This window comes from Physeter macrocephalus, chromosome 10 (genome assembly GCF_002837175.3).
Source record: "Physeter macrocephalus isolate SW-GA chromosome 10, ASM283717v5, whole genome shotgun sequence".
Classification (NCBI taxonomy): domain Eukaryota; kingdom Metazoa; phylum Chordata; class Mammalia; order Artiodactyla; family Physeteridae; genus Physeter; species Physeter macrocephalus.
In genome coordinates this window covers 53,312,989-53,324,058 of record NC_041223.1, presented here as the reverse complement: position 1 = coordinate 53,324,058, position 11,070 = coordinate 53,312,989, and the positions used below count along the sequence as shown (strand labels likewise).

At 38.4% G+C, this 11,070-nt stretch overlaps 1 protein-coding gene across 13 annotated transcripts in view; it reads right to left on the bottom strand.

The window, feature by feature from the left end:
- Nucleotides 1-11,070, bottom strand: part of PDSS2 (decaprenyl diphosphate synthase subunit 2) — a 279,796-nt gene that overhangs the window by 175,141 nt on the left and 93,585 nt on the right. For all 13 annotated transcript variants that reach the window (XR_008618390.1, XR_008618391.1, XM_024115522.2 and 10 more), the window contains exon 2: nt 2,811-2,945. Coding sequence is in view for 11 of the 13 variants with exons in the window: in XM_024115522.2 (XP_023971290.1) it covers nt 2,811-2,945 (135 nt within the window). In the remaining 2 variants the exon portion in view is untranslated. The remainder of the gene's footprint in view (nt 1-2,810; nt 2,946-11,070) is intronic.

Genomic DNA, 11,070 nt, shown 5'->3' with positions numbered 1-11,070 from the left:
CGATCGTCCGGTGCCCGTGCACCGCCACGGGGTAGGCCACGGCAGTGAGAGGCCCGCATACCACAAAAAAAAAAAAAAAAAAAAGCTCCCAAATCAGTACTTCCCTCAAATGTTAAATAATTCACTGTGGCATTATAGATACAAGCCTCCAGCAAAAGTTACACTTGAACAATTAAGCAATCAGGAGCCAAACAAATGACTTCAGGGATAGAGAAACAAATGAATGGTTTCTCATAGTAGTATGCCAAATTACATTTTCACATTAACCAGTCTGTAGAACACCCAAGCACCACCAATGACTTACTAGATAAAGTTTGATTACAGAAAAACAGCCTGGAACCACAAACCAGGATTATTCCCTAAATGTAACTGTGGATTCTATACACTTGGGTATGAAACCCATTTATGCCATTTGGAAAAATTTTATATTCATAATGTACCACCTACTCTTTTGCAGAGTTCTTTTACAATTGCTCATATTACAACGGCCATCTACCAAATGCATTATGTTCCTGTAAAGGATCAGAAGGCGATGCAGCTATTTCTTAGAGGCTAAATAAGAAATTGGAAACATGAGGTCACAACATAGTGCACTGTGTACATACAATAAAGATAACAGCATCTGCACAGTAGAAAGAAATACACTTTAGATTTAAATTCTAACTCCATCACTTTCTACCTAGAGGATTTTAGACAAGTCTTAATCTCAGCATTAGTTTCTTTTTCTATAAAATGGGGACGATTCATTTATACAATAAATATTTACTGAACACCTATCACGTGTCGAATACTTCGAAGTGTTATTTTAGGATTAGTGATAGTAAACCATAGCTGGTATTCATTAGAGGCGTGTATGGCTACCCAAATGCAAAAGCAGATGACTGACCATGGACTGAAAAATCTATGGAGTTCCAAACAGGAAACAGCGATACACGGTTACAAGGTGATGTGAGGTCTAATTCCTTTCCAGGGACTAACAGCTTATTGGTATTCATTGTAGATGTTTATGTATTTCCTCTAATGATTTCAACTGAACTCAGCCAACAGCTTTTCTACAAAATTTATAGGGTAAAATTTTGAGCTCCAATTCAAACAGGTTGGGGAAGGATGTAGATAGATGTATTGAAGATTTGCCAAGTTACTGTCCGTTCGTAAGTTTTCCTAGACATACTTAAGGGAAGACCTTTTTTGGTATACTAATTTAATGGCTAGTCTAATCTACAAGTGAAATAAATTTTTTGAATCAGATTAGAAAAGCCGAATAAAATTAAGAAGAAAAAAAACAATAAAACATGAGATTTGGAAGAAAGAGAACTATATAGTTAGAGCCTGAACTTTTCCTCATTTGCTAGTCATGTCACCTTGAAAAACATCTCAAGGTTTCTGAAACTCAGTTTTCTCAAGAGTAAAATAAGTATAACGACAATTCTTACCTATGGAATTGTTTTAAGGATCAAATGGGATAACTGTCATTAAAATGATCAGTAGGGCTTCCCTGGTGGCGCAGTGGTTGCGCGTCCGCCTGCCGATGCGGGGGAACCGGGTTCGCGCCCCGGTCTGGGGGGATCCCGCGTGCCGCGGAGCGGCTGGGCCCATGGGCCATGGCCGCTGGGCCTGCGCGTCCGGAGCCTGTGCTCCGCAACGGGAGAGGCCGCAGCAGGGGGAGGCCCGCATACCTCCCCCACCAAAAAAAAAAAAAAATGATCAGTAACCTACAAAGCACTAAATAAATATAAATTATCTCAGAGTGAACAGGAACTGAAAATGATCCCAAGATATTTCTTTTAGTGAAGACACTTATGTGGATCAATGGTAAAAGCTCTGCAAAATTACCCTGGCTAGAGGAGAGGCCATTTGTAACCCCAACAGTGATAATCTTTGCTTGCTTGTTAATGAAGAAGGTCACTGGACTTCATAGCAGGCAAGCTAGTCATCTTTAAATATTACAGAAGAAAAAAAAACATTTATGGGTAAGACTACCAGGAATTTTAAAAAAATCTAAGATGTGGATTTGTTTTTAAAGTAAATCAATAAAAGATATATTAACCGTAAACCGAAGTTTCTAGAAATACTTCCTTTTGTGAGGAAAATTTTCCTGTCACCCGTGTTTCTGGGTGGTTTTAATTTCAGGTGCCCAAGTCCACTTGCAGACTATTACTTCCATACAGGCTTTTAACACAGTGCCAAGTATACTCCTAAGATCTGATATATTATTACTAAAAAACAGTCATTTAAAAAAGCAAAACTGAAAATTTAAAGTTTGTTTTATATTCAGCAAAAATGACTGATACGTACTCATACATTTATTTTTTAATCTAAATGTGTGAGATGTAAAAGTTTCTTATTCCAGTCACTTTAATAAAAACCTCTTCACCATAAAAATAAGCAAAATAAAATAAATGATATAGCACTGAAGTAGACATCTCCTAAAATGGTAGTTGCATCATTATATACACAACTAAGTTATTATATTGAGTAGGTTTAAAAATCATCAATCTTGGACTAAATGACATACAGTTCTCTACAGAAATACAATGATACCATGATGGGGCAGGAGGGTAGTGTTCAATAGGAAAGTTTAAATGCTCAAGGCAGAAATGAGAAAGTATTAGACACAAAATTTACCAGAGTTACATACAAAGCAGCTAAGCCTATTAGATTTGTTAAGAATAATAAAAATCCATGTTTTAACTTTACAAAATATTTTAATCTATCTTTGAATCAGAGAATGACAAAAAACTAAACAGTGATTTCTACTGACCACTGTAAGAAAACAAGCTTTAGAGAGCAATGTCAAAATTTCTTCTTACCATGAATAGATACCACTGACCATGTCATAGCTCTGACATGAAGCATTCACACTGCTGGGCCCAGCTGCCTTGGAAATAAGTAGCACCACCAAGCCTCTCAACTGGAGGTTATTCTGGCTGTCGTGTACAAGGCCCCTGCCAACAAGTAAAGAAAGAAGAGGATTAACACACCCTCACAAAATCAGTCAGATCAAATTAGAGAATTGCTGCAAATACACCCATGCTTCCAAAATCAGACAATGGGACTTGTTGAAAAGAAATAGGATTGGTAGAAGAAAGACTTAACAGGAGGAAGCAACAAGTTCAGGAAACAACTAGAGAAACCCATGGCTGGTTTTGAAAGTGACAATCTCAAAATTGTGAGGCCTAATGATTTGGCTTCCTCCTGTTTCTGGGTTTTCCCACTGTCTATACCCTACCACGCAATCTTAACCATTTGCTCTGATAATGAGAGGAACCCATAGTTTTAAACTGTTCTGTGGTAGTTGACAGCAGGTGAAATACAAATTGTATGGCTTGGATGAAGTGGTATAATGTGGCGATGATGCTGGTAAGTGGAAGTGGTAAAAAATGTTTTCTGTCTTCACAGGTAGAAAATTTATTTGAGAAGTAAAATGGAAATGAATGCCATGGGCAAATATCTTGCCATTTCTTATTTTTTATGCAAAGAATAATCATTCTAGACAATGTTAGTCTTTAACATAGAATGTAATATTTTTTTGCTATGAGGACTGAATTTTTATAATTTCTACTATAACTAAGGTCAGGAATACTTTCTAAGGTTATATGTTTGTTTAAGTATCGCAAATGGTTGTCATACAAGAACTAAATGGCATCATTGAAAAGAGAAAAAAGACAGAAAACTATGGGTAACTTATTATAATAAATATTTAGAACAATGTTCATGAGCATTAATCAAATAGGTTATACTAAAGTATACATAAATAACATAAATATAATTCTTGAATGTGGTGAAAACAGTAAAAATTTTTAAATTAATTTGTATTGCAGTATAGTTGATTTACAATGCTGTGTTAGTTTCTGCTGTACAGCAAAGTGAATCACTTATACGTTTACATATATCCACTTTTTTTAGGTTCTATTCCCATATAGGTCATTACAGAGTATTGAGTAGACTTCCCTGTGCTATACAGTAGGTTCTTATGTATTTTATATATAGTAGCGTGTATATGTCAACCCCAATCTCCCAATTTATCCCTCCCCCACCTTTCCCCCTTGGTAACCATAAGTTTGCTTTCCAAATCTGTGACTGTTTCTAAAAACAGTAAAATTTTGTATTTTAATACTTCACTGAATTATTAAGACTTCCTTGGGTGAATTCTGAACAACGAATTAATTTAAATTAAGTAAGTTAACATAGGCAAAATTAATGAGTCAGTCCATTACTTAAGAAAATTTTCACCCTTCAGGCCTCCAAATAAATTTTTAAAAGGGTCCCTTCTTGCTCTTTCAATAGTTTCAAAATAAGACAGATCTTCAGGCTCTCTGCAAGACAACAGTTACAGCTCTTTCTCTACTTATATTTTCTCCTTAATCTAGTAAGTGACCTTCAGCAAGTTAGAGGGGTTAATGATTTTTACAAAGAAGTTCTAATTTCCGTTAATTTAAGGTAATTAAGCTATATTATAGTAGAAACAAATAATCACCAGAAATGTCCAAAGCTCTGTATTATTATGTAACAATCTACTTAAATCCTACAGACCTGAACTGTCGGGAGGCTGGGACGCACCCTATTTTGGAAGAAGAAAATGTAAAATGGGAGCGCTCTCCAAATTTTTTGCTTTGAATTACAGATTTTAACTTATGCTACTAGACCCTTATTTATGTATTACCTGAGGTAAATAATAATAATATTAAAGAGAAGCTCTGAATTGGCTCCTAATTCTAGAAAGGGAAAAGAGGAAGGTGAGGATGTGTGTGTGGCTGTGTGTTTGGGGGATTGAGCCTGGTTAGGAATGAAGGATATGAAGGTAAGAACTCATATCCTCTAATGCAGGATATGAGGGTAAGAACTCTGACAGCTGGCCAAGTCACGCTGAAGAAATAGTCCTGGCAACAGTTCTGACAACACCTTCCTCAAATTTCTCAGAGAGGGGACCTTTCACAGAGGACACATAGATCATCATCATCATCAAAATACAACAGCAGCAGCAGCAACAACAAATCTTTACATAGGACTTTATATATGCCAGGAACTATTCTAAGCATTTTACTACATATTAATTAAATTAATTCACACCAACTCTGTGAGGAAGGTACCACAATTACTTTGATTTTACAGATGAGGAGAATGAGGCACACAGAGAGATCAAGCAACTTGTCCAAGGTACCACAGACAGTAGGCGTTAGAGCCTTGATAGAGCCAGGATTTGAACTCAGGCCACCTGGCCCTAGAGTCTATATACATGCTTACCCATTATGCTATAGTGACTCTCCATGTGCTTCACCTCATGTACCAACTATTTGCTAAGTCAGTAGAATAGTGACCGCTTTAGAACCAGGTCTGAAAAATCCTTCTGCCGTTTATTAGCTGTATGACTCAGACTATCACCTCTTCTGTAAAGTGAGATTAACAACATCTACTTTCTGTAGTCATTGTATGGAACAGACAACAAGAGTGAAGCATAAACCACTGTGGAAGCACATGGAAGGTGATAAGGTGATCAGAAAACTACATCTCTCTCCTTATTACTTTTTTAAAAAATTAATTAATTTATTTATTTAGGCTGCGTTGGGTCTTCATTGCTGCGCGCGGGCTTTCTCTCTAGTTGTGGCGAGCGGGGGCTACTCTTTGTTGTGGTGCATGGGCTTCTCACCGCGGTGGCTTCTCTTGTTGCGGAGCACGAGTTCTAGGCACGCGGGCTTCAGTAGTGGTGGCACGTAGGCTCAGTAGTTGTGATGCATGGGCTTAGCTGCTCTGTGGCCTATGGGATCTTCCCGGACCAGGGTTCGAACCCATGTCCCCTGCACGGGCAGGCAGATTCTTAACCACTGCACCACCAGGGAAGTCCCTCTCCTTATTACTTTTTTGCCATTTATTTTTTCTCAACTCTTATATTTTCTTTTTCTTTTATTGTTTCTCCTTCTATCTCTCAAAGTCTTACCCACTACCAGCATATATAATTTCCTATAAATACTGTTTCCTTTTCTACCCCCCAACATAACAAAAGTTAAGGAATTCTTCAGACCATGACCCCAAAACATCATGTATCACTGAAACACTGGCCACTTTCAGAATGCATTACTGAAAAGGTCAGGAAAAGAAACTATAGTAGACCAGTTCCCAGAAATCAAGAGAGCAGTCAGAAAAGCACACCTTCTAACCATCAAGTTTCACGCAAGACAGTAGTTAACAACCCAGAGAACAGATTAACAGGTTGAGTAAATTAAATGTTTCCAAAACACCACGTCTTTAAATTCACTGCATTAACACCCTTAAAAAAAAAGTACTAAGATAATTTGATAATGTCCACAGCTAAAAAACTAGCTCACAACAAAAATAAGAAATTTCGCTCCTGAGCATAAAAAGTCCCTAGGATTCTAAACTTGCAGAGTTAATGTTTCATATAGTCCAGGTCATACTTCACCTGGAACACTATGATTTATTCTGAGTGCCTCTCTTAAGGAGAAATACTGACAAGCTGGAGCATATCCAGAAGATGGTGAAATCATATACTGCGACATGCTTGGCTGACCAAAAAAAAAAAAATGCTAGCTTGGAGTACAGTAAAGTTGGTGTTCTTAAATTTATGCAGTCAAAAATGTAGTAAATGTTTACTACATGTCAGGTACAGTGCTAAACAGAGAGTGGAGGACATGATGGTGAGCAATGGTGAGCTGCGGTCTCCCTTCTTGTGGATAATACAGTCTGGATTTAAAATAATAATAAAATGTGGCATGAGCTACTATAGGAGATGAACAAGGGCAACTAACATAGGCACAGAGAAAGGGCAACTAACATAAGCAGGGGTGAAGGAGTGGTGAAAGGGACCTCCCTGAGACCTAAAGGATGAGACGAAGTAGTCAGGGGAGCTGAAGCAAGGAGGGGAAGTGAAAAAAGAGTGTTCTAGAGAGGAGACAATATGTGTGAAAGTTTGGAGGAGAAAGAGGAGGACACAGCTGTCTCCAGAATCAATAGGGCAGGAATACAGTGTGTGAAGGGCAGGGTTGGGAGAATTAAAGCTAGAGGAGTACATGATGACTGTCTGCTCATCTGAAAGGGTACCATAAGGATAGGCGATAGACCTGGTAAGTATTACTTTAGAGACTGACACTAATAGAAAATATAGCTGGTGAATTTTGGCTCGACATGAAGAAATTAAAAAACAGAGGAGTCTCTGTTGATGCTGAGTCCCTTGAGAATAAAGATGTTTAAGAAGCTGCACAGCCTCTGATACAACACATTAGAGGGAAGCCTGGACTATTCAACATCTGGGTTTTTCTCTTACTCTGCGATTCTTTATTATCTCACTTTACTACATTTAATTATCTAATACTCTACAATATGTATAATAAGTATAAAAATTGGGAGAATTCGTTAACATCATCAAAGTGTCATAAACGAAAGCAATAGTTAGTATCCTGTAATCTTTATCACTAAAATTCTACAGAATTGTTTTCCTTTCACTAATACATATTAAAAAAGAAAACCCAAAAAACCTTTATCATTCATTCAACTAATGCCGACCGAAAACCTTCCATACATCAGGCACAGTGCTTGGCATAGTCGTCATGGTGAGCAAAACCAGGCATGGAGCTTGTGAAGCTTACAACCTAGTGGAAGAGACTGGTAATAATGAAAGAATGACAAATAAATGTAAAATTACAATAGTAATAAATGCCACAAAGGAAAAAGAGAGATGATGCTGTGAGAGCTTACAACTGGGAACTAGCCTAGCAGGGAAAGTCAGAGGCTTCCTTAGGAAATGATGAAAAAGTTGACACCCGAAGGAAGATGTAAAAGAGGGGTGTGGGAAGAGAATAGGTAAGGGGAGTGTCTCCACAGCACAAGAATGAGCACATGCAAGGCTGAGTACACTGTACAAAATGAGGCTAGAGGCAGACAGAGACCAGACCACACAGGTCAAACAGGCCATGATTGGATGTTAGCTCTTTATCCAAAGAGCAATGTGAAGCCACCACAGTAACTTACACATCTGGTCATGTAATCAGATATTTTTTTAAAAATACAAAAAAAGAAAGAAAAAACAAAGACTTCTATCATCAGTGTGGAAAAATGACTTAGGTGTGTGTTTGTGGGGAGGGGGGCAAAGTGGATATGAGGAGACCAGTTAGAAGTCTTTTGTGGTAGTCAATGAGAAATATGGGGGTAGCTTGGTGGACAAACAAGAGGTGTAGCAAATCTAAAGTAATATTTCAACTCAATTTAAATATATGTCAGATACTATGTAGTCCTGGGAAATTAGCTATTACAGATATATCACTAATTTAAAATAATATTCTGAAAAGTCTATAAGTTGAATTTTGGGGGGACAAACTTGGCCTTCAAAATTCTGCTCCACAGCTACAATAGATCAACAGTAAACACGAATATTCGAATAGATTTACAATTTCATGGAAATAAGGATTGAACAGGTGAACTTTGTGCAACCCAGCTCTATAGCCTTCTCACATTATGGCTTCTATGGCTAACTGCAGTTCCCACTGCATCATCCTATCTTTCCACAACTGTTAACTAGTTTCTCTTCCTTAACCCTATCCTATAAGTATTTCAAATCCTCAAATGACAGTTATGGCACCTTTCCATATTCTCTCAAATTCTATTTCTTCAACACTTATATACTAAGAGGTATACAAAGAAACAAGAGGTCTAATAAAAGAGCTATAATAATGTGTTCCAAAAATGGTTAAACTGTATAATATTAGGGAACAGATAACAAAGATAGTGGAGTAACAAAAAGCTACTCTTTTTGTTACAAAAAGTAACAAAGGAAGAAAGAAAACCACTTCTTGTTAGAGGTGTGCCTCACAGTAGAGACAGAATTCAGACTGCGCCTTAAAGATGGTCAAATTTCCCTGAGCAGAGAATGGAGGAAGAAGTGGAATGGAGTTATTGGAATGGAAAGAATGGTATTTTAGGAGAAAGGAACAGGTTAGAGTAATGTGCAGGTAAAAGTATGGCGAGCAGGCTCAGGAGCTGTGGGGCTGCGCATTTGGGCAATGTGTGAAGGTGAACAAGCCCAGAAGACAGCCTGAAGAGTGAAGGACCTTGAAAGGTTTAGAGTCAGGGCTTCATTCTGCAGTCAATCTGAAGGCATAGATGATTTGTCAGCAAGGGAGCAATGTGATTAAAGATAAAGACTAAAAGTGTTACTCTGGGCCTAATATTGTTACTCTGGCGATAGTGTGCTGGGTGCAGGGGAAAGGAGAGGGAAGATTAGTTAGGAGTAGTTTCTTCCAATATTCCAGGTGAGAGATAATGAGGGCCTAAATTAGGGTAGTGGCAGCAGGGATGGGAAAGAAAAGCTGAATGATGGCAGCAGCATGGAGGTGGATCAGGCTAGTCTGGCCAACTGACTGCATGAGGGAGACATCAGGAAGGGATCAGGAAGCAAAGGAAAGATAAGGGCTGAATTTAAGATTCAAACCTGTTTGCCGGAGTTGATGATGCTAGCATTAGCAAGGACTGGAAAGAAAAGGAGTGTTAATGGGGAATTAATGAGTTCAGTTTTGGACATGTTAACTTTGAATGCAAGAAGGACTTCCAGATGGAGATGCCCAGCAGGAACCTGGAAATGCTGCAGGTATAGATTTGGGAAGCATCTTCGTAGAGGATGATGGCTGAAGCAGTAGGAATTGATGGATGATATTTTGGGGGGAGAAAAAGGAGAAAAGAAGGGGAAGGGAAGAGGGAAAAGGAAGGTATGGGAAGAGAAAGGGAATCTTAGACAACTCCTATATGTAGGGAACTGAGGAAGGATGAGTGACCCATGTGAAAGAACACAGTATGTCCACAAACAAATAAAAGGGGTCTCCACAGACACCCAGAAAGAAGAGTGAACATATATGCACAACAGAGGCAGAGAACTATGTGCGGTGTATAGGAACTGGGGCCAGGTATTTGCCTCTTCCATGGGCTTTTAGAGTCTTTATTATAAAGTTCTAGTTTGGCACTTAATACACTGAATAATAAAAATGACAACAATGACACAGACAACAATGCTTACAACATACTGTAATGCCAGGCATGTGATGTTTTACATGCATACACTCTTATTCTCACAAAAACCATGTAAAGGAACTGGTAATATCTCCTTACAGATGAGGAGAATTAGCAAGCAGGCTTAGAGAACTTAAATAATTACTAGTTACACTAGTCAACTAGTAATATAAGTGCCAAGATTTAGACATAATTTGGACTGCAAAGTCCAGGAGCCTTTGCAGCCTTGCTATTTAATTATTTGTTCTCAAGTACTCCTCACGAAGCTATGAGAACCTTGAGGGCTCTCAGGCTTAGTTACCTTTGGATGCCCTGCACCAAGTAGAGTAACTGACAGAATAGGTCTCAAAAAATGCAAGATGAGAGAATAACTTCCAAGAAGTAGAGAAGCAGACACTATCGTAAACATCTTTCCCAAATAGACCTATTGCTATTCCAAACTTTCCTCATCTCTCCTATCATCCATTTGCTACATTCAACCATCCAGCTCTGAAGTCTTGAGTCCCTCCTTCCTAAATCATAGTGGACTCTTTAAAAGTGACAGCCACACAGGAGAAAAGCCCCAATACATTCCAAGAAAACATGCTGAGATTTATTTTAATGCAATGTCGAAAAGTTACTGTATATAAGAATCATGTCATATCAAAGGACCTATCTTAAGTTTTAAATAGAGAGAACTCAATATACTGGAGTATTTATGTGTTTTGTTTCTTCATTTAGGAGAACTGATTGAATTCACTACTGCATCAGTACCCGTGAGAGGAGGCTACCCTCACTTTAATAGAAGGTAGGGGTAGTTCCAGATGGAGAGCTGAGGTAGGATGGCAGAATTGGAGCATGAGAGAAAACTTCTGAGATTTATGCTCAAGAGTTCAGAATTCTTCATCAGTAGAGAATTGTTTAAATAAACTGTGGTACATCCCCACAACGGACTATCAAAAAAAAAAAAAAAAAAAAAAGGGCTTCCCTGGTCGCAGTGCGGTTGAGAGTCCGCCTGCCGATGCAGGGGACACGGGTTCGTGCCCCGGTCCAGGAAGATCCCACATGCGGCGGAGCGGC